The sequence below is a fragment of the Mastigoproctus giganteus genome, chromosome 1 (assembly GCF_048544385.1).
Source record: "Mastigoproctus giganteus isolate SK-2022 chromosome 1, ASM4854438v1, whole genome shotgun sequence".
Classification (NCBI taxonomy): Eukaryota; Metazoa; Arthropoda; class Arachnida; order Uropygi; family Thelyphonidae; genus Mastigoproctus; species Mastigoproctus giganteus.
In genome coordinates, this window is record NC_143575.1 from 224,014,089 (window position 1) to 224,037,645 (window position 23,557).

At 36.4% G+C, this 23,557-nt stretch overlaps 1 protein-coding gene across 1 annotated transcript in view; it reads right to left on the reverse strand.

The window, feature by feature from the left end:
• The window catches only part of LOC150091549 (opioid-binding protein/cell adhesion molecule homolog), a 236,817-nt gene that overhangs the window by 70,638 nt on the left and 142,622 nt on the right, over positions 1-23,557 (reverse strand). The window contains exons 4-5 of the mRNA XM_090384536.1: positions 18,998-19,153; positions 6,756-6,884 (exon numbers count right to left, since the gene is read on the reverse strand). Of these exons, the coding sequence (XP_090240662.1) occupies positions 6,756-6,884; positions 18,998-19,153 (285 nt within the window). The remainder of the gene's footprint in view (positions 1-6,755; positions 6,885-18,997; positions 19,154-23,557) is intronic.

The following is a 23,557-nucleotide window of genomic DNA, read 5'->3' on the forward strand; positions in this document are numbered from 1 at the left end:
GTGAGAAGGCTCATTTCTACAGATGCGATGTTTCTTTTCGTCAAGCCTTCAAAAAGAATAATGGAACTGTACGAAAGCACATGTGATGGATGGCAGATTTAATAAAGTAACAGGAAGTGATGTCTGATATATTTACATTCAGGAAACTACTTCGATTGGATGGTTAAAGAAGTGTTCTCCACGCAGGCTAATACTCCTTTCTGAGATGCATAATTTATGAGAGATGCCATTAGCATTATTTTCAACTTTTTATTTTGATTTCTTCTACAAAAAGGATTGGCTCCCTTAAGCTTTGTTTCTTACTGTTCAGATTTGCACATGAATCCAGTACAAAGCTGTACCCCCTTCATAAATGCCCGTTAGTTAAAGTGTTATGACAAATGAGATCAATATACCAAAGTTTTTCTACGTGTAATGCTTATACGTGATGCATTAAATGATATAACAGACATTTGATTATTAAAAAATATATTTAGATTAATTAAACTGATATGTCATCTCCAGTAAATTTTAATGACACTTTATTTTAAAATTATTTTTGGTGTATTAAAAAGCATTTATTCTTTATTCAATTATTAAACTTTTTAGCTATTAGTATACCTTCCATAAGAGGGCGCCATTATCGATTGATAGTCATGGCGTGTTCTCTCAAACGAACATGTCTTGCACTTTCGATATTTGAATTAATCACTTTAAAACAATCTGATTGAAAAATTTGCTAATAAATTTGTTAATTAATGTGAAATGAAGGAGGGCGCCATTTATTAATTGTATTATCAATAAATTTCAGTTGACAGACGTGCAGTAATAAATAAAAGAGCTTTAAATCGATTGCTTGGAAAATTTACGTTATTAGTCAGGAGTTGCCTGAATGACTGTTTTGTAATTATTATTGTTCTAGGTTTAATTTTCATAACTTTGTTTTCTTTTTCTATGCTTGATAAACAGCGATTGGATTAGGACTATATTAAATAAGTAAAGTAGGAGAATTACTATAAATCTAATTGCAAATTATTAGTGCAACCCAAAACTGGTACTTTAGCTAGTAATAAAAAAAAAAATGAAACACCAAACACATTCTGCAGAATGTGTATTAAGCTGGAAAGTTTGAAATTATGATCTAGTAATAACAATGCACCATTATTTTAAGAGTCATGTGGAAGAACGTGTGAAGGTTTTTGTTACTCTTGTCTCAATGTAAATTAGCAAGGTGTAGGAATTGCAACAAGCCTGGGGAGGATATACAAATGAATTAAAATTGTTTAATTACTACCTTATTATTATAATAGATGGATATAAGGAATACGCATACTACGCGTTGACCGGAGCTAGGCATCTGTAGCCAGGAGTAATATGAACTTATAAAATAAAACATATTTCATTTTACCAAAATAAATTAAATTAACTCAAATAAAATGAAATATAAACCAGTTTCACATGCTGTCTTTTCAAGAGGCTTCAGTATGACCAATGGGTACTTCAACGCATTGAATTGTCATCGAAATACTTTGCTTTCATAAACCATGCCCATAGTGTGGCCTCTTGAAAAAGCATATGCAATGATTGTTTCATTTTAGTCTAGAGCAAAGGTTCCCAAACTTTTGAGCCCCTTAACTTTTCATAAATCAAGTCTCTCCAAGTTCCAGAGCAAGTGCAAATAAATATATTTGACCTAAAATTTAGCTATGAATATACATACTTTTATAAATTAATAGATATTTCAATAGATTTAATCTCAAAGAAATAAAACACGAATAATAGAAATAAATAAAAAAAATACGCTTCGTACTTAGATTAGTGGGATGGTTGTGCGAATTTCGTCGCTAAAGTGCTTCATGAAAACAAGGGCGCCTCTTCAGAAAACAAGCTTGTTTTCTGAAGAGGCGCCCACACTTTGGGAACCTCTGTTATGCGTAGTGTGTAGATGTGGGTGTAAAGATTACGTTAACTTAAAGGCAATCACAGAAATAACGTTGATATCATCATATATTTGTGAGGAACTTTTTATAATAAGTTAATATCAATCGCTCGCTCCGCTTCTCTTTACAATTAGATTTTATATTTCATTTGACGTTCTCTCCTTTCTAGGAGAATGAAGGGATGAAACAATGAGTTATTTTTACTGTGAGACTATCTGCTGTTACACCACTCGGCTAATTAAAAATATAGCTTAATTTCCGACTCTGGATTTAACCAGACTTAAACCGCAAGTCCTCTTAGCATTAAAACTGCAGTTTTAATGATTTCGAGTTTTAACTATGGAGTTAAGAGTATAAAGGCCAGAGGACGAAGTCGTTTCAGGCTAACCGTGGGTGGTTTGAGAAATATGAAAATCGCATGCAAACGCCTAACAGTCTTAGGGAAAGCCAGTCATTAATGATGAAAAGGTAGCTTAGCGTGTACCAAAGGCGGATCCAGCTTTAATGTGTTTTTTTTTTTTTTTTTTTGAGAGAGAGAGAGAGAGAGAGAGAGAGAGAGAGAGAGAGAGAGAATTTATATTGGGGTACAATTTCAGATTGGAAAGTCTAGAAGTAATACTGGAGCATATGCAGATGTACATCTTTAAAGCGAAAGGAATCATACAATAAGTAATTAGGAGAAATGAGGTGATTGCTGGTCAAGGAAACTGATAGTTGAAATCTTCTCAGAAAATTAAATGGACTTAGATGGAAATGGATATTATTATGTTTATTTGTGAAAGGTTTTGGCCTAAATTCTGCAAATTGCAGAATTACGTGTATATCGGAAGTAGAACTCTGGAGACTAGGTAACAACATAGAAAAATCGTTCTTTTTTACAGATGACACACGGAAGCAGAACGAGCAAAGATGTTTTTAGAATAAACTTGGATAATTGTTTACATGGATCCGCCCTTGACGTGCGGTAAATATAACTGCCGGTAAAACAATTAGCCTAAGTGCATTTAGATAATATGGCAGGTACTGTCCTCAACAATTGTTCTTCGGCAATGAATACTTGTTGAAACAGGTTTATTTTGGAGGAGGATAACAAAAGTTTTTTTTATTCAGTCGTTAAAGTTGGCTGCTGTCTGAAACCAATTTTGGCAGCAAATCATTGCTGATCTTGAACAATATTTCTGGCCATATAACTGCACTTGATGATTTTAGCAATAACGTCAAGGAAAGTCTTCCTGCCACCTCTTTTTGGCAACGTTATAGATCAAGGTATGATTACGACCTCAACGATGATCATATAATTGATTTGGAATAATTCAATATTCCGATAATCGAATCGGAATGCTCCTGCGCTAATCAAATTTTCATTACTAAATGTGAAACTAAATAACATACATTAGAACATTTTGGTATTTCAAGGGCATGAAATGTAACGAACTTCAATCATCATCATTAATAAAGCATTGACATTGTCTTTACTGATTCAGTACAGATTTAACAATATTTAAATTGTTAGTTATATGGAATATGAAATATTACGAGAAACAATTTAATCATGAATCAGAAGTGCTTTTGTTTGAAGTATTTCCAAGTTAGAAGGTTCAAAAACAATAGACGAAGTATCGAAATTTTTGTAAGTAAAAACTTGCCAAACAAACTAGTAGGAAAATAAAGTACCAAGAAATACAGAGAAATATCCACAGTGAACCACAAAAAATAAATGGGAAATGAAATGGCAACATGAACAGGCATTAAACCGACAATCTAGAAGGATAGAAAGAAGTTACACAAAAGCGGTTTTAACGCCTTAAAAAAAAAACCAGGCACTTTAGGTCTAAATGTATCGTTTTCTTGGGTCATTATCGAATAAGTCAAAAGAGTAAGGGTATAAATTTGGGAAAGGAGGTATATAAAGGAAATTTTAAATTAAGAAGGCGCCGTAATACTGAAACACCTTTTTCGTTTTGCTTACATTAGAGACAGTGAGTCTGGCTAAGTTTTTAAAGCAGAATTTGTTGATTACTTTGTAGGAATATTCTGTTTAATATTTATTATTATTTTATTAATTAATAAAAGGACAACTTCCTTGTATCATTTGGCCTTATGAATTATTTCAGCTGGTTTCTACACTTTTTAAAGCAATTATATAATTCTTTGATTATAGAAATTCTTTTTTTTTCTGCATATGAGCACAATAACGGTAAATAACTCCTGTTTAGTTACAGGATATTAATTATATGAAGTTAGTAGAATATGGCACCCATAATAGATTGCAGATTTTCAATTTTGTTTATTCTACACAACAAAGCGGATAGTACAAAACAAAAAAGTACTCTTATTACTTCCTCTTCTAAAAAATATTAGAAACACCCAGCGCAAACTGAGATAGACTTCTGTGCAAGATTAATCCAAGATCGAGTCAGATTGAATTATAATTAATGCTGTTGCACTTGATCTAAAAAAGGTGTTTTTTCTTGTATCGAATACTGTATTTGGAAATTTATAATGAAATAGTAAAAACTTATCTTGTTACGTATTTTATTTATAGTCAAAGAAGTTTAAGTAAAATTTACGTTATTTTAAAACTTAAAAAATCAAATCTGTAAAAAAACTATCCATTTATCAGGCCCAGTATGTCGACAGGTCACAAAGTGTGAAACCATTGCTAGAAAAATATCTAGCGTGACATATTTATGTACCGCGTGAAATGACTGTTGACTTGAAAAATAGCACGTCAATAAAGTGCATATGAAAAGTGAAAGTCAGTGATACAGAGAAGTAAGAGTACAAACCATTTTGCTTATTACCGAAGCAGTCTGATAGGTAGCGAATATTTCAGTGTCTAAAATGTCAAATATTTAATAAAGCCGCAAGCTTTTTTACCTGTTTCAATAGTCACAGTTCAAAATACTAAAGAAAAATGGGACCTAAGCTATCACTGAAATTATTAAATAATACCTGATGGAAAGTTAAGAAGAAAGTGGATCTCAGGTTGAGAGCAACTAACTGGGCAATGGGTGGCAAACTAGAAATAAATAAATACGAACTTCCTGTGGCGCTATCAAGAAGGGAAGAAATGACGCTTATCCGTCCCTTCTCGTAATTATGCTTTCTAAACTGAGTGGTTAATTTGTTTTTTCTCTCCATTTCACCAGAAAAAAAAATTACTCTGGAAAAAACGGTACTAGATAGATAGCCCTAAACTATATATAGATTGCATCTTAGGAAGTTAATGGCAACCAGTTTAATAATAATTTTCTGTAGTAATGAATCATGCGTGTTCTGTTTGAACGATTATCAGTTTTTTTTTATCTGATAAAGAAAGTTTCTACAGAGTTATACACCTACCAGCAATTTTTAACTTTGCTTCTTGTTTATAGTCTTCATAAAAGTTTATCATGCTGTAAGTTGATGGGTGGCATGCTGCCAACACAATGTCTTTCCACTCTGTCATTCATAATCCACTTCCAAGGTCTTAATTATTTTAAGGAAGCAGAGGTAACGCTTGAAAAAAAAAAAAGTTAAATAATTCTAAATTTGGGAGGGGTGGAATTATTATTGCTTTCTCAAGTTTTGAAACAATTAATTCTTTTTCTTCCTTCTCTGAAACTGTTTGTTTCTAACAGAATTTCTACTAGAGTGGCATAAAAATGTGCATTAAGAAGCTGTACACAAAGTGTGGTGTGTTAATTCAGAAACATTTTTAACTCGCTGTTAGTCTATTAACTCCTTAAGTCAAAGTCCAACACAAGTTGGACTAATGATGAAGCGAACTTTTTTTTATTTTGTTGCTGCATCTATTAACGGAAAAGCCAATTGCCTTATTAATATGCAGGAGGTGATAACCCTAATGGCTACAGTTAATTACCGAAGAGGTTTGGCTAGAAATTAGAGCAATTTTCACTCCGAGCTAACATTAAGAATTAACATGTTTTGTACGAAAAAATTTCGCTTGTTTGATATGTCTCGTAAAACAGACTTGAACAGTGAGTTAAAAAGAAAAACGAAATATCGACCAAGACAATGACACGAGATAAAAAGAAATGCACTTAATCTTATTATATACTTAAGGAAAAGACATAAATTATCTCGGCTTGGTGATAATTACGGTAGAATCAAAGCACGATAAGTTGATACACACAGCACTACCAATTAAATCGCCAGATTATTTGAAAGACCTCTTTGAGAACGAGTAACTAATTATTCTTGTTGCAATGATTCAGTGTAATAAGTTCACTTTTAAAACGACCCGAACTATCGAAAAATCTGAAGCAGTAATTTAAATCGGAAGTAGAAGTTGTGATTTATTTTACTGGAAGATGTATGGAGACAAGGAACTATGATTCTAATTTCCTTAGAGGGAGGGGAAGCTCTCTCTCTCCTTACGAAACTTGCAGATAATTAAATGTTCTTCTTTTGTCAGTACTGTTGTTCGACCCCTGTTCGCAATATAAATACTTAATAATTATTTGTAATTTACGCATGTAAATTTGACTTCTCTGAACAGTAATAAATATATTGTCTTGGACACTGATTCGTTTACAACTGCTCATTTAAATTTAGAGTACTAGTGACAAGATACTTGAATTTTAAATTCAAGTAGATGAATGTAATTTATTCATAAAATTAAAGATAACAGCTTTGTGTTAATAGGAGTGTAAGCTGAAAACTAAAATGCATTTAATACCTAATTTTCAGCACTAGTTCAGTTTGTTTAGAAGCAGTGACAGCTGTCAGACAGTAAATACATTTTTTATTTATATGGAAATTTAAATATCAAAAGTGTTATTTAACATTATTTTTATAAATGTTTATGATTAGCTAAGCAAGTATACTTACAGTTTACGCTAAGAACAATTCTTTTACTAACAGAAGGGAGTACGCCATTTGAAGCAATGCAAAGGTAGGCTCCCATGTGCAACCGGCTAGCTTTGGTGATATTGAGGTAGCTGGCTTTAACTGTGGTCACTGAAAAATGAATATATATTTTTTTTACCTTTTTAGTGCGTTAATGTAAATAAAACTTTGAATACTTTTTTAATTAAATTTATTTTTGGTTTTTACGCTAATTAATACGAAGCAATACTTGTAGAACCTTTAAAAATATATATTTTTATTATATCGCAAAGATTACAATACCAATTCTTCACACATCCTCATAAAAATATTGGAAACTGTCCCACAGGATACCAAACCTCCGTATCCGAGAGGACTTTTCTGCATGCTTTAATTACAGAATTGAATTAGACGTCTCGTGGGTCCAATTAGTGGTCCACTACTGTAATTTTAAGTCGTTGCTGCTGTAGCAACAGTCCCTGTGGTTCCTTCAATGCTGAGGATAGCTGACTGAGACTAAGTTGTACACTTTAATTGCTTCCGTATGTACAAGAGTGTAAATGGAAATTCCTCAAATCGTAATTTCTATTTCCAGCCCCGTTCAGTCCAATCATTTCGATACAAACACCAGTGCAATCTTAGTTTCGATTTTTGGCTGATAAGGTGACAATTGTCGAGATCCTTTAGTAGTTTAAGCTAGAGCTCTGCAATCCTCTCCTTTTCATATCCTCCTTTAGTAAGTTACTCCATCCAGAAGTGGAATGTCTTGTCTTCAGAATGTTACTTATAAATTCTATATCTTGTAATTCTTGTCAATCCAGTGATTTTCCAGCAATCAGGTTTTGCTCATCTTGGCATTCAGTTTTCGTCGACTACGCTGAAAGTATTTATGACAGTGTTTAACGTGTCATAAATATGCGCAAAAAGTATTTTCCTTGATTTAAATATGTACTTCTTTCATATAGAAGCCTCTGCTTTAGATCAGTTGACTCGGTCCCAATTGAAGAGGCCTTAAACAGTTTCTCCACTCTACGACGTCATTCGAATCCTTTCTCTCTCTCGAGAGAGTGACGAATGATGAAAGTTGTACATACAAAATGTTCAAAAGTTGTGCGTTTTAAAACCTGGAGGAACTCTACTAGGTGGAAGTTAGATAAATAAACTGAAGAAACCTTTAGAAATTCCTCCAATCTATGACGCGACCCGAACCTAGACCTCTCCAAATGTGTGACAAGTTCCAAAACCATTATATCACGGAGGGGTTGGAGACCTGTATACGGAAAACGAGTTTTCATTCCTGAAGAACTAATTTAGGGTGCACAGGTTAGTCAAAGTACCACAAAGGAGAAATGACGTTGTTCAGAATAGTCATACAAATTATGCTGATGACTACTCGAACTATAAGAATAAGTAATTGCATAACAGACACAGAACATCTTAAGACGAAATCAGAGATCGTGCTTTATTGTTTGTGTATTACTAAAACTGTAACAATTTCTTTTCTGTCTATGATTTTAATCTTCGAAAATACTGCAGACAGAAAAGGCGTATATCTACTCGAGTGGATATTGTTCAGAGCAATTATTGCCCCACTGGTGCGGAATAGCCAAAAAAATCATTTCCTACGCAGATGACCTTAAGATTCTTACCCCAATCGGGCCAGTCTCAACCTCATCACGACCACTAACTCCATTAATAATAGTCTTTTGGAAATCGCATCCTTTCTACAGCACTTTGGCCTGACGATCAATTCCGGGAAGACCAAGATAATCTTCTCTCTGAAGACCAACCCTTCTGTAATTGCTCCCACTTTTGGAAACTCCCAAATTCCTGTTGCTACTTCACATTCTGACTTGGGTGTAATCTTTGACCCTAACCTCCGTTTCAATACGCAGCTAGATAAATTCGCCTTACGGGCTTCGAGTTTTCGTTGGATAGCAAAACAAAATCTGTTGCACATTAAAGATCCCAAAATAATCAGGAAATACATCAGAACGTCTATCCACCATTACTGTACGCATCGGAAGTCTGGGCCTCAGCCACCCAAACGACTAAAAAGCCTCTCATTGCATCTGAATATTGGCTACTCAAATGGGCCAATTGGAAATCCAATCTGCCACCACAAGCTAGAACTACAGCATTAGCAAATGCAATGGGGGTTCCCCGTCTCTCCGAGCTTATTAATTCTAGGAGGTTGGTCATCACAGTGAAAATGGTTGAGGAACTTATCTCCGAGCCATCCATTTGGGATACATGCTGCTGGAGAATCCCGATTTCTGCTTTGTGACTACTCCAAGTCTGGCAGCCAGGAATTCGAGACTGTTCCTGACAGATCGATTCCTCCATTTTCAGATGCTCTCCAAGGTATACGAACTTGATGCTGATCTCAACAAATTCGCATGTGATAAAAGATATAGAAAGAAAGTGCTTTCCATGCAATGATATCAGCTGGACTGACTTTGTATCATTGTTAACCCCTGGCCTGCGTGCCGTGACGGGTCGATTGCAATATTTAAGTTCTATGTAAACCACCTTTTTTTTTTTTTTTTTTTTTTTTTCATAAGTTGCAATAGTCTTTTTTTTTTTTCTCTCTCTCTCTCTCTCTCTCTCTCTCTCTCTCTCTCTCTCTCTCTCTCTCTCTCTCTGCTAGTAACAAAAATAACAGTACTTCTAACAAACTAATCAGTTTGTTTATACAAGGCGACATATATACAGGGTGTTTCAGTTAAACGTTTCAGAACTTCTAAGAGGGGTAGGGTACATCCTGACAACTCGAAATCATATAGCAATGTGGGGTCGGAAATGCTTTCCTGAAGCGGTGTTATACACAGAAGCACCATAAAGAAAGGAGACCGTAAGTGAGAAATCGTTTTAATAATACATGAAAAGAAGCAAAAGGTACATGGATTAAAGTAAGTGTTCGAAGTTTCTTCCACGGGCTACAATGCACGCCTCACATCTCCGACGCATGGGCATCCGAATATTCTGGAATACTCCAGGCGAATTTCGAATTTCTTCGGCAGCTACTGCGATTCTTGCAACCAGCTCCTCAGCATTGTCAACAGGGGTGTCATAAACTAGCGATTTCATATGACCCCAGAAATAAAAATCAAGACATGATAGGTCGGGTGACCGAGCAGGCCAACGCACGGGACCACCTCGTCCGATCCACTGTTGACCAAATGTGACATCCAGGTAGTTACGAACATCTCCGCTATAATGGGCAGGGGCTCCATCGTGTTGGAACCACATTGTCTGTTGCGTCGATGCAGAAATCTGTTCATCTCTCAAAAGTTGTGGCAATACTTGCTGCAGAAAGATCAAGTAGATAGGTCCGGTTAGACGACACGGTAACAGGTAAGGTCCGATGAGGTGATCTCCCATAATACCGGCCCATACATTGACCGAAAATCGAATCTGTGATGCACGACGTCGTATTGCATGCGGGTTCTCGACCGCCCAGCTTTGGTCGTTATGCGTGTTGAAAATTCCTTCCCTTGTGAAGGATGCCTCATCGGAAAACAACACTTCAGCAGGAATCGCAGTAGCTGCCGAAGAAATTCGAAATTCGCCTGGAGTATTCCAGATTGTTCGGATGTCCATGCGTCGGAGATGTGAGGCGTGCATTGTAGCCCGTGGAAGAAACTTCGAACACTTACTTTAATCCATGTACCTTTTGCTTCTTTTCATGTATTATTAAAACGATTTCTCACTTACGGTCTCTTTTCTTTATGGTGCTTCTGTGTACAACACCGCTTCAGGAAAGCATTTCCGACCCCACATTGCTATATGATTTCGAGTTGTCAGGATGTACCCTACCCCTCTTAGAAGTTCTGAAACGTTTAACTGAAACACCCTGTATATAGAAATGTTTTGTCTGCTTATAAGACGCCCTTTGATTTCTTATAAAACGGTAAATTTAAGAAAAAAAACATTTCAAAAGTTTTCTTAAATTTACCGCTCCAAAATTAGTCTTGTACATCGCAGCGTCTTATAAGCTGACAAATACGGTATGCCGTTTAAGCCTTCACTTCTAAGAGGGTTTAGTAGTGCGAGAACATTGGAGGCAGTCAATTGTGCTGTTTTGGGGATTAGTTTTACAAACGGCTTTTGTAGTTAGGGTTTCTTCCTCCCATACCCAAACACAGCGTGTACAGTTCTTCCCCAGTTTTGAAATGGTATCTTTTTATTGTTAATTCGATTTATAGCGATAGGTATTCAGTATACTTTGTTATTTCCACCAATCCGTGGTGGAACCACAAGCTAACTCTCCTACGCTGGCAGTATTTTTACGCGGAAGATCTTGTAGCGTCCCGGAGAAGATTATCTCTAATGTTTGTAAATTGTGTGTTCTGTGGTAGATTTTCTGTTCGCTAGACGAAAACCCCGAGTTTCCGGGAGGAGACCACTACCTCCCCTGAGACCGAATAACTCTACATTGTGAAAAAGCCCCATAAATTCCTCGCGTCATTAATGGAATTCTAACTCCGGTCTTTTCCAGCCAGTGTGAGGAGGATGGTGCTTGTACCAACTGTGCTACCTACGAGGGCTAGCTGGAACTACTAGGAACTAAAGAGGCCATCAGTGACTATAAAATAATGGCAGGAACTTGTTAACACTCCGGTAATCCGGAATAAGGCATCCGACAGATGTAAATCAACGAATTCGGAATAAGGTCCATTTACCTATTCAATAAATGTTTTAATGAAGGCTTATTTCCTTCAATTTGGAAGTCTGCCAGGGTAGCAGAGTGGTTAAGGTGTCAGACCCTGCCAAGATAGATGGCCTTAAGGGTTAAAAGTTGTTATTGATAACAAAGTTTTGAATATCAATACGGAAAACTGTATTCATATGAATATGAAAACTGTTTATTGACAATGTTGTGTATTCAAGTTATGAAAAAGTCGGGATGAATTCTTTGCTAAAATTAATCCCTAAGTTATTTGATGCAACCAAATCATTGGTTTGCCCTTCTGTCTCATTTAGGCGAACTCCTTGGACATTTGAGTTCTATGAGGCTTACTTCTCATTTCGTTGATAAATCACTTGCCTCTGCCGATCAGTACGGTTTTCGCCCAGGGCGTGACACCAGAAGGCTCTGGTCAAATTTCTCTCTTGTGTCCAAGATAACTCCAAATAAGTCTTTACCATCTGTGTCGATTTTACCAGCTTCTTAGATCATCTATAGTGACATAGTTTGTTTTCTCGGTTGAGTCACGCATCTTTTCCAGTCTCTTTAAACAATCTAACTAAAAGCTACTTCAAATACCAATCTGTTACTTTTCTCTCCGGCTCCTACTCCATCACGAAGCCTGTTAGTCATGGTTGTCCTCAAGGTTCGGTGTTATGTACACTCGTCTGGAACCTTTTTCTGGTTGAGTAGCTCCTTAAGACTACTCAACATCTCTAAACTGGCATACGACGATTTATCGCTACTTGTAAAAGGATCTCGTTCCTCAATTGAATCTGATTCAAATGTTGTTATGACCGAATTTTCTCAATGCTGTATCATCAAGTTGGGGATTGAATCGACGATTCAATCCCGGAGTTGGAGCAGTAAGAATTCCATCTTACTTCTCCACAACTCTGCATTTGTAGTGATGCTGAGAATTGGGAACATGTCCTTTTCCGTTATCACCTGTATTCGGATTTACGACACCTTTTCCTTCACTTGCCCCTGGCTTGGAGGAAACTCTGCTAAAACCCCAAGGAGAACTTTACTACCAAGGCTTTCCTTCGCCGAAAACTGCTTGCATCTAGACAACCATCTACTGGCTACTGTTGATGGTTTTTCGATAATGTAAAACATTTTTCTGTGATAAGATTAATAACGCCATCCATGAAATGCATTTCAGGTACGCCAATTTTGCAAAATTAGATGCAGTGTTTACAATGCAACTATTCGAATGTTATATAACAAAGAAATAAATTATCATTTACAACGCTCATGTGGGATACAAACTTCTAAGCGATAAAAATCATGTGGGATCACAGGAAACCGGAAAGAATAGCAGCTCACAAAAACCATCGAGTCAGGTCGTAGAGAAGAGAAGAAAAGCGGCTTCTACAGCAATGCGAACAGAGAAAAACACTGCGGGACCACTTGCTGAGGGGAAACTTGTTCTAAGAAACTAGGAAGAAATTGAGTTCTTGTTGTTGAGGAACCAGAGTCACGGTTTGTTTAAAGAATTAAGTGAATGCAGGAAGTTGGATACGGCGTTAGTAGAAAATCGTTGTGTGACGTATGACATTTTATTTCAGTACTCATTTCCAGTACATCAAGCATCAGCTTCATGACAAAGCCCGACGTAGATGTAAGGACTAGTTAGATTAATTTTCTTGGTGGAACTTCTAATGAAAACGGGTCTTGATGTATGCCATTTGCAAATATTCCGATAATGAAGAAGGGTTCAAGAGGATATATGCTGTATGTTTATAATGAATTACTTTCTACTTGCCCATGTCAGTTTTTTTTAAGCATATTTTCTGAGAGGTGACGTTATGGTATCCCATATAGATACAATAATATTATTTGACATTTTTTGATGTTTTATTTTAGTTATTAACAGAATAAATCATTTTCAATAAATAAATGAAAATTACTAAACTGAAGGAATTAAAATGTAGATTAAGATTTTTAGAAAGCTGTTCTGTCACCTTGGAAGTAACTGTTAAATAGTGGAGCTATTAGCTTCGTTTACCTTGTTTACTAAATCGAATTTTTAAGACAAATTCGAGAGAACATGTGCAAGGTTAACAAAGCAAATTTTTAAACGAAAATCTCAAACACCAAAGGTTTTAGAACCTATAGAACTTAGTACCTTGCATGGGCTGAAGGCTGAGGAGAGATGTACATTTAAATTTCTGTAGATTGGGGTTTTTTTTGGAAATACGTATGAAAGAAGACTGTTCTAGAGAGCAGAAGGGATAATGAAGAGGAAAAGTTATCTGTGAGATTGGAGTTGGTGAGTCGATGGATGCTGATCGGTTTGGAAGAGAGAGGTAGCATTAGAGATGCAAATTCAGAAGGACGGTTTCCATGGATGTTTTTATAGAAAAGGCAGAAAAAAATGAATGCATGTGTGACAGATTGGAGAGCTTTTAAGAGACAGGTCATTGAAAGGTTTCGTCAAACTTTGTGTGTTTTATTAAGCGTACGAATGAAAAAGTTCATTTGGACATAGGTCCGGAAACACAACCCTTGGTAGTTATCCCCCCCGTCCATAGAGCGAAGGAAAGTACGACGTCAATTGTAAGACAATAGGTAAATTTTAATAATTTGCATATGTGACGTCATTGTACCTGCCTACAAATTTTGTAACGGATCATCTATTTTGTTTGGAGTTTTTTTTTTTTTTTTTACTTGCTCGCTAGAACATGATTCAGCTTTTAGAATAAGTCTTAGGTCTGTTATTGGTCAGTCGTCTTTTCTTCTTCAGCCGCTACTTGAACAGCATTAGCATACGTCTTGAACTTCATCTGGACAGCACCTTACATAACTGGAGACAATTTTGTATTCATTCTGTTGTTGTTCTCAATTTTTGTCTGAAGCACAACAGTCTAAGCCATCCCACAAAGTGGATATGTCCAGGGAGGTTATTCCGGACAAGTCCAAATCATTGTCCATTAGGATATCATGTAATCTACACACGGCTATCTTCAGTATGGCCAGACCACTTGTACCCTGATCAAGAATTTCTCTTCGTGCACCTCAGCACCAGCTTCAACATTCTCATCCTTGTAATTTTTACATTATATCTATTGTTTAAACCGTGTCAACCAACCTTTGGCATCCCCACCATCTATCTACAGATCACCACTTACTAAGGCAGCGCAACGAGGTCCTCAATATATTACCTTCTTATTAGTGACTACCTCACCCTTGACAGCGTATTTCCTCCCTCGTAGGTTGGAGGACATCTTGTTCATGTGGACATAGTGGCTTTCGTGCAATATATTTAAGAGCTGATTCAGCATTATTTCCTGGGCAACGCTCAGATCCAACTGTTTTACTGTTAACGCCATGATCCATTTTGCAAAAGCTCGTTGTCTACATAACCTGATATGCAAAATATACAAGGATAACATCCTCTAACGAGCAAAAGTGGAGACCAAACGTCATCCTTTTGGACCCCATAAATTACTTACAGAACTTCAAATGTTAAGAAATTATTACCAAAATATGGATATTATCTTCGGATTAGTACTTAATAAAAAAAAATTCATCTACGAAAGTAAAAACAAAATTAGTGTACACCTGTCTCAAGTGGAGGTTAGAAAGTCAGCTAGCTTTTTGCTTAGAATCCTTCACCAAACACTGGCATTCGGGAGCTCTATTATAATCCCTGGTAGTTGTTGCTGTAGGATTACGTGTTCCACATCGGTGAGAAAAATAACTTGCAATTAGAATAATGGCAAAGTTAGAGGATTACTTTAATCTTAATGTTATAAGAAGCTTCGCAAGTATCAACATTTCAGAAACTTGCAAAAGGACTGTTGTTCACTAATCCGACTTAACGTGAGACAACCTTCGGAAGCAACTCTTCGAAATTCCTTTGAGATATGACAAGGAAAATATTCGCACAAATGAAAATAACATTCCTCGTTATATCATTGTGTATAGGGATCGCTCTCTCAGCCTGCATTTTAGTGAGAACATAATCTGGTACTTTTAAAGATATTTAAATGTGTCTTTAAAAAGAAGAGCTGCTATTCAGTTTGGCAAAGTCTGATTATCATTCAAATACAAAAAGTATTCATTTATACACGAAAAGAAAAGCCATCAGTAGTTGAAAGGTTTATCTCTGCTTTTCAGCTGGCATGTTGCTGAGCTTAGATATGTGGCCTCTGGTTTAGTGTTTGAGAAAATTTCCGAATTTTGAACGAATTCTTGTGTTGCGTTCTCTATTGAAACTGGCTTTGAGGATGTTGCGAAAGCTTAAAGGATGCATTCTCAAAGTTCACTGTTCAATCATGTCAGGATGGCTTCGGTACAACGAAATCTAGACAATGAAGATATCTTTTGGGTGTGTGGCTGTCTCTAAAGACTCAAATCAAAAGTACGCGAACTGCATTTCCAAATCGGTGAGTGTGTTGTATTTGATGGCAACTTTTTAAAGTGTAATTTCGTGATGTTTTTAATCGATTGGAAATGTTGATGCTGTTTGTATGCATATTTTTATTTTGAGATTCCTTTTGGTTCTCTTTATTGCGAATAAAACACGAAATTAATAAAGGATGTTGCTATTATTGTTATAACACAAGCTATCAGTAGAGACGCCATCTACTTTCATCTAATTAAAGCTAGTCACGAGTTTCGTAACAGACTGTTGATGTGGAGATCGAAAGGTGTTCCAGTGTACAAATTTCTTATAAAGCTTAGAAGAAAAGTTTTTCTCATTAGACTTTCTCATATTTTTTGACTCGGGATGTTTCTTCCCTGAAACTCGGAATTTTGGTCCAGCAGGATAGGCAAATCCACCTATAGAGGATTTGCCTATCCTGTAGAGGATACATCCAATTTATGGACATAATAAATGGGCTTACTTATGTAAGTTCAGTCTTGGGGCCCTCATGGTTAGTACAGTGAGTATGATCACTGTCTTCCTCACACCGGCTTGTAAAGACTCCATTTGGAATCTCGTCAGTGACCCGAGGAATTTTTATGGGTCGTTTTCACAACGCGGCTGACTTAGTCAATCTCAGGTGAAGGCATCATGGTTTTCTTTTTTTTCTCCATTAAGCTCAGGTTTTTTGTACAGCAAATCGACCAAAAAATACACGGAATTTACAGACATAACAGATATGAGCCAATATGGTCTAAATCGCTGATGGGTATACGAGTTACTGCAAAAGCTCCTTTTTAGTTCCCAAAATGCTCAGTTTCTTGATCTCAGTCATCTTTTGAAGCAGAATCTATTGATCTTTCCTGCAGTCTCTTTTGGGATCCCCTTTCAGTTAATTGATTCTAAATATTTAGAATCAATAAACTGAAAACTATGGCATAAAGGAGAACCTTTATGCCATAGTTTTGTCGCTGTGTAAAGTGTGTTAGTTGTCTGACGGCACCGGGGGGGGGTTCCCATCTCAGTTTTGTCGTTGTCTGAAACCCCTGTCTCTTCTCAGGGTCATTGCCCTTAAGAGTTTCATGTCTGATGCCATCAATGGCTGTCTTTGTTTTGCCGAGCTAGACCTTTCACCAAAACTACGCTCTTCGGCCAGGATGTGTCTGTGCATCGTCCTCCAACTCGGTTCGTGCTGAAGGTTGTCGTCCTGGCTTTCTCAAGAAGGTTCCCTGCCCGTGCGCCGTAAAGCCCATAAACAAACAAGGTTCTCTGCAAGCGGAAATTTTCCAAGGTCCAGTCCTTCTACGCTAAAAACTGTAAGAGGTGTGCCCACTCCATTCTTGACGATGCTTCGGATTCTCCATCTTCCCTGGCCGCTGATGACGCCTGTGCTTTTTTGGTCTTCGGTGTTTTACGGGCCGACCGGGCTAGCCGGGTGGGTAAAGTGCCTGCCTGGCAACCCAAAGGTCGCGGGTTCGAATCCCGCCTCGGGCTTGGATCAAAGTATTGCAAAAACCTTGGGAGGTGCACTATGGCCACAGAAGCCGATGCGCCAACAACTACAAAAAAAAAAAAAAAAAAAAAAAAAGAAGTGTTTTACGTCCTATTTGCCGGTTCTGCAGTAGTACTTCCTTTCTCTCTCAGCACACACCGCGAGATCAGCACTCGGTGTGTGCTGATCTCTAAACCTCCATTATCGGCCAATCTCTCCAACTGAACTTCGGGCTGCCTTATCGTCCGTCTCTACTAGAACGGGCCCCCCCATGGCGTTTCAGCTCGTTTGTTTTGTAGTTTGCCAGTTAAAGTTTTGATTTTATCCTTTCCATATTTTCTTTTAGACTGACAATCTCCCAGATTACCCTCTGACCACTTACACTATTCGGATTCCGAAAAAGAAAAACTCTTCCTCCCCTGGCGACTTCCGTTCTATTACTGTCTCCTCGGTTCTCCTTCACGCCTGTCATGAGGTTTGATGTATTCAGTCTGTTGTCTATTTTGAACACCAGCGGTCTGCGCGGGTACCGCAGTGGTATTGTCACTGTCCTCTCCACACCGGGTGGAAAATGCCGGGGTTCGAATCCCATCGATGACGCGAGGAACTTCAATGGACGTTTTCACTCTGTGGCTGAGTTAGTCGGTCTCAGGCGTAGATAGCAAGGTTCCCCCCCTCCAGAAACTGAGGTTTTTCGTCCAGCAAACAGACAAATCGACCATAGAATACACGCAATTAACAGACATAGGACAGCACGGAATATGAATTTAAATATTCGGGTGATATAATAGTTTGGTTTTTTTATTACCGGCAGAGGGCCTTCCAGCCAACCGATGTTTGTACTGAGAACGTCTTTCTCTTATCCACCCTTCTGTTTGGAGTCTTGTTCCAAATTAAATTGCTCTTTATGGCATCTGGTGACTTGCAAGAGGCCTTCGATCAGGTTTCCTTTTTTTCAATGCAAAGTATATGATGTTTGATGCTTCTGGTAAAATATGAATTTATTTTGATTAGGATAGCAACAGTGACCAGATGCTTTTAAAATATGTCACTACTTGAATTTTTCTATTAATAAATTATGCAATACAAAAATTCCTTTCTCTAGGAACAAATGCCCGAGGAATTTAATAAATTCTATTTGGAAGCAACTGACATCCCCTTTCGCCAGAGGATAAACTATTGTCTAAGTTGCAGAAGAAATTGTAAGGATATCTTCGCAGTTGGGCATCTGCAACGGAATGAACCGTTGTCTTTTCAGATGGCATGGAGGAAAGCGGGGTGTATGTGTGTGGGATTAATGAACGTAAACGTGGTATGTGCATTTATAGTCATAGGTTGCTGGGTTTCCCGGGAGACTACAGGAATTTTTCACCTACAAAGATGAGTGTTAATCTCACACAAGGGAAGTTTCATTTACCATTACTTTTTAAATAAGATTAAAGATGTATTCTTCGCAAGCTTTTGTATCAGTTAGTGATGGCAGTGGCTAAGAGATGGCCTGTAGACCAAAATTGGTCTACAGGTCATCTCTCATTCGGTTGATGTTCCACGGAACATCAACCGAAATATTTAATTAATTTCTAACTTCTATATTTTTATTATACAATATTTTATTAATTAATAAAACTTGTTTCTAATAGTTGTATCGTGAGGTTCGTTTAGTTGTATAAAAACAAAATTAAAAATACCTTTGTCCTTTGCCAGAGCAATACCTTGACCATCTTCACGCCTCCATAATATATCCGGCTCTGGAGATCCTTTGGCAAAACAACGTAGGGTGATATCCGATCCTTCTCTGACTTCGGAGTCTGAGCTGGTCAATTCCTCGTCTATTTGAGGAGGAACTATCACAAAGTTAAAATAAAACTATCAGAGCAAAAAAAAACGTTTAATGGAAGCTATTGTTAAAGGAGATTAATTTGGCTAAAAGAAAAGAGACGCTGCTAGTTTATATAAGTCTAGACTAGATCAAGTGAAAATAAAGTGTCTTATGTTAGATAAGGACAAGCTAATTGGGTGGAGAGTTTGGTCTCAGTTTAGAGCTATTTGCTGGATTAAATCTTGCATATATTTGACCTGTGGTGAGGTGGGACTCTTAATACACTTCAAAGATAAATTAATTACGCGCCTTCGATCTCTATCAACCTGTCCATGTTATTTATTGCACTCAGCCTTGATCCCTCCGCCCTAGAGATTACCGTGCTTGGTTTAACAGGCGCCACGAGTTGTTTCTTTCAGGTCTTAACAAGTAAGCTGAAACCAGCAGGATAACTACTTGCCTTTCATCACCACTTCCCTGTTTGTAACCCTTCACTCGCACGTTCGCTGTTACCCAGTATGTTGTTTTCCCTCGAGGATTTTTAGCTTCCGATCGGATCAGTTATCAGTCCTAAGGAATGGACGCTTTTACAAAGAGTCGATCAGGTGCACGCGGACAGAAATTCAGCTTACTTTTGTTGAAAGGAAGCAGGCACCTTTTGACTTTATGGAACTATTTCGCTATACACTAAAGTTATTTTAAGTATTATATCGATATATCCTTGGTTCTATAAATGCTTTATTTTTTTTTCAGCTGATTCCAATTATTTTGCTCGCTGCTCTAAGAGCAGCATCTAAATATACAACGTTCAAAGGACTTGCTTATTTAGTAGAAATTCCACGTAACGTTCTCGAGTTTAATTTATGATGTAAACGTTTTTAAAATGATTGTTGCATCTCATCGTGATTTTCGTTCTGTTCAGTATGTTTTGCCCCATCTTGCTTTCAAGTTTACCTAATATCTATTACTGGAAAATGCATAAGTAAAAGAAAGGGCCATTCTGATTTAAATCCATACTTCTGTTGCATCTTCACAATGGTTTTTTTCTTTTGCTAATGAGTGACACGTAAAGGGAGGCAAATATTTTTCCCCACAGTAATCATCCTGCTGTCTTCACTTTTATTCTGTCTAAAATAATCGGCTCGTGAACAAACGCACGTGTGCAGACACGATAAAAATCCTATGAACTGGGGATACCTGGTGTACTTCCTAAGAAACGTAAAGATTTGGATCTCTCTATTAATGGAAATCAAGTAGAAACAAATTCTGATTCTTTAAATGATAGATTTGATTTTTCCATACTGTCATTTCTTTCTATGAAAGAAGAACAGGATTAAACTGGAATGGATAACGAAATATCTTTGCTTCTCAAAATTTCAAGAATTCAGGAGCGAATTGAAGTCTCAACGAAACTTTCATATGAAATAGAAAGATTTAACTTTTACTCTTGAGTCATAAATGAATCTGTTCATTTTGTGTTAAAGTTAATAGATTTGATGGTAATTTATAAAATAATTCTATTGCTACTATTTACATATACTCGGGTGTGTACTTATTTAACAAACAGAAACGGCGACTTTATATTGGATTCCTTAATTAGTTTTCCCTTGGCAAATAAGGACGTGTCATCATATTTAAATTTCTTATCAGTAAATTATCATAATTTTACAAGGATGCTTAATAACGGCATTATTTCTCAGAACTCGCATAATAGACAATTATGAAATGAAGTCATTCTCAAACAGTGTTACAATACCCTCCTATCAGTAATTTGATTTTCATAAAACCTCTTCCAGTCCCATTTGAAGGATCTTCTTCAATAAAAAATATAGTTTGCAATTCCACTAGTTATAAAATATTTTGTTAAGAATGGAATCGACGGTTATTTTGGAAAACTTTAGTTATTTTAAAGCATTCGGTATTTAGAATTAAATATCTAGATAATAACTCATTTTGTTTTATGTAATCCTGATTTTCTTTGAAAGTTTCAGGTGAGAATAATTGATCATGTGGTTCTATAATTAGTCTGAAAACAAGAGGCGTAATACTGCTGATATTGATCAAGAATAGTTAAAAGTAATTGATTATGGAATACTTGGCAATATTGAAGCACTTGTACGTAATATTAAAATACAAAAAGACTAATATTATTCGTATCAATATCTTCTTACATTTAATGTAAATTTACTGGACCATTGCTCTGTACATTCGATAATTTAATGTCAACTGTTCTTTCAATTCTCAAATATTTGTTTTAGGTGATTTTAATTTCTAAATGTATTCTATTTCAAAACTGAACGACAAGAGATGAAAGCACCCTCGACTTTATTTTTTCTAATGATGTACTTGTTATATTGTTATGGATGGAATAACTTATTTAGACCTCAAATCTGTAATATTTAATATTAGGATTGTTAAGAATAATAATGCATTAAGATTTTTACCAGAATTATCGAAAAGCAAACTGCAATTAGTAAAATAGTTTTAACTTAATTAAATTAGATGCAGTATTAAATAAGAAATTCGGTAATGACTCAGTTAATAGTTTTATGAGTGCAATTAAAGAAGCAATAGAACTTGGTCCCCACAATTGCAATCAATAACAAAGGTATCCTGTCTGGTTTGATTCAGAATCAAAGTGTATATTGAAATTTAAAAAAAAAAATCACACAAAAAAGATTGAATATCTTAATGTATCAGTTTGTGGGTCATCATCAATTTTTAATTCTCTTAAAAATGAAAGAAAACGCAAGAGAAAATATCATGTTGATCTTCCACTATGGCTTAGTGGCCTGTTACGGTCTCTCCATCTTTTGCAGGGGTCTGCCTCTGTCTCTCCTTCCCTGGAGTTTGTAGTTTAGTATCTCTTTCGGATAACTTCCGTCCTCCATTCTCTCTACATGCTGGATCCATCTGTTTCTGTATGAGTCGATACAATTCAGTACTGAGGTTGTCTGCAGTTCTGACAGGATGTCTTGATTTCTTTTCCTGTAAAGCCACGTATAGGCTGCGGTTTCGCGCATGAAACGCATTTCTGCTCGAGTCAACTTCCTCCTATTCCCTTTGCTCATTGTCCATGCCTCAAAACCATAGGATAGGTCTGGTGAGGGTGTTATGTATCCGTGTCCTTGTAACTGCACCAGATTAGATTTGAAAATATGGTTTATAGTTTTAGTAATTCCTATATAATTATTTAGTTTTTGCTCAATATCTTTTTCATATGACAGATGGTATCCTAGTGGTATCCTAACTTGTTCGATAATATTAGTGTCAATGCAGATCTTGCTGCTTATTGGATCTCTTCCTTTAAATGACATCACTTTTGTCTATGAAGATTTCCATATTAAATGATTTTGCTATTTTGTTTAATGAGAAGATGGCTTTCTACAATGAGTTCTCTTTGTCTTCTATTAGGACCTGGTCATCAACAAAAATCAGTGTGTCCATTCTTGCTTTGCGGCTAATTTCGATGCCTGTCTCGGAGATTTTCCTCCATTCTTATAATATGATTTACATCTTTGTCGAATACAGTCGGACAGTCCGTGGGGACAGTCCACATCCCTGTCGCACCCCTGTATTTATTGTATCCAATTCAGTTGTTTGTGATTCAATCTTAATTTTTATTCTATTATTTTTATGTATTGAGTATGGCCTCGATCAACTGGTTTGGTACGTTGGTTGTTTTTATTATTTTGATACTATTGCTAAATAGATTCCTAAATGGACATGCACTATTCTGCGAAGAATAGTTAAATTCATTTAAGTTTTACTTTCAAATAATTGTTCTTTTAAAAATCATGTTCGCAAAATTGTGAAACCGACCAATAAGAAAACGGGATTTATTAAACGTTTTTTTTTTATTTTCTTTTAGAAATTCATAGCTAGCTAGGATCTCGTTCACTACACTCGTGCTTACCATATTGGAATTTAACGTAGTGTGGTCCAGTAATTATGTTCTATAGCAGGGGTTCTTAACCTTTTTGTTTTAAGCGAGTAAGATTTTGCAGCTTGCAATACGTGCTCAACTAAAATTTTTGGGCGCTAATATTTATTACCTTGTCAGTGTGAACCTTGACTTTGAAGAGATGAGGCCAAACCTTTTGAAATTAATTTTTCCATTATGAAGAGATAATAGCAAATTTTCTTCCAAATGTCAACAATCTTGTCATTTTTTTGTTTTTGATATTGTTCATTAATTAAAAAGCACTTCCACACCACCTGTATGTTGATCCAAACAAAGTACTTTGAACGCTTCTCTTTGTAATAAAGAATTTTTTACAGTCAGAAGAACCCCAGAATTTTAAAATAGTTGTGTTGGAAAAGACATTTCAGAGCTAAAGACGACTGCATATCAACAAGTTCTAACTCGGCAGCTGCTACTTCATTTTGATTGAAAATTTATCGTTAATTCAGATTCTGGGAGGTTTTC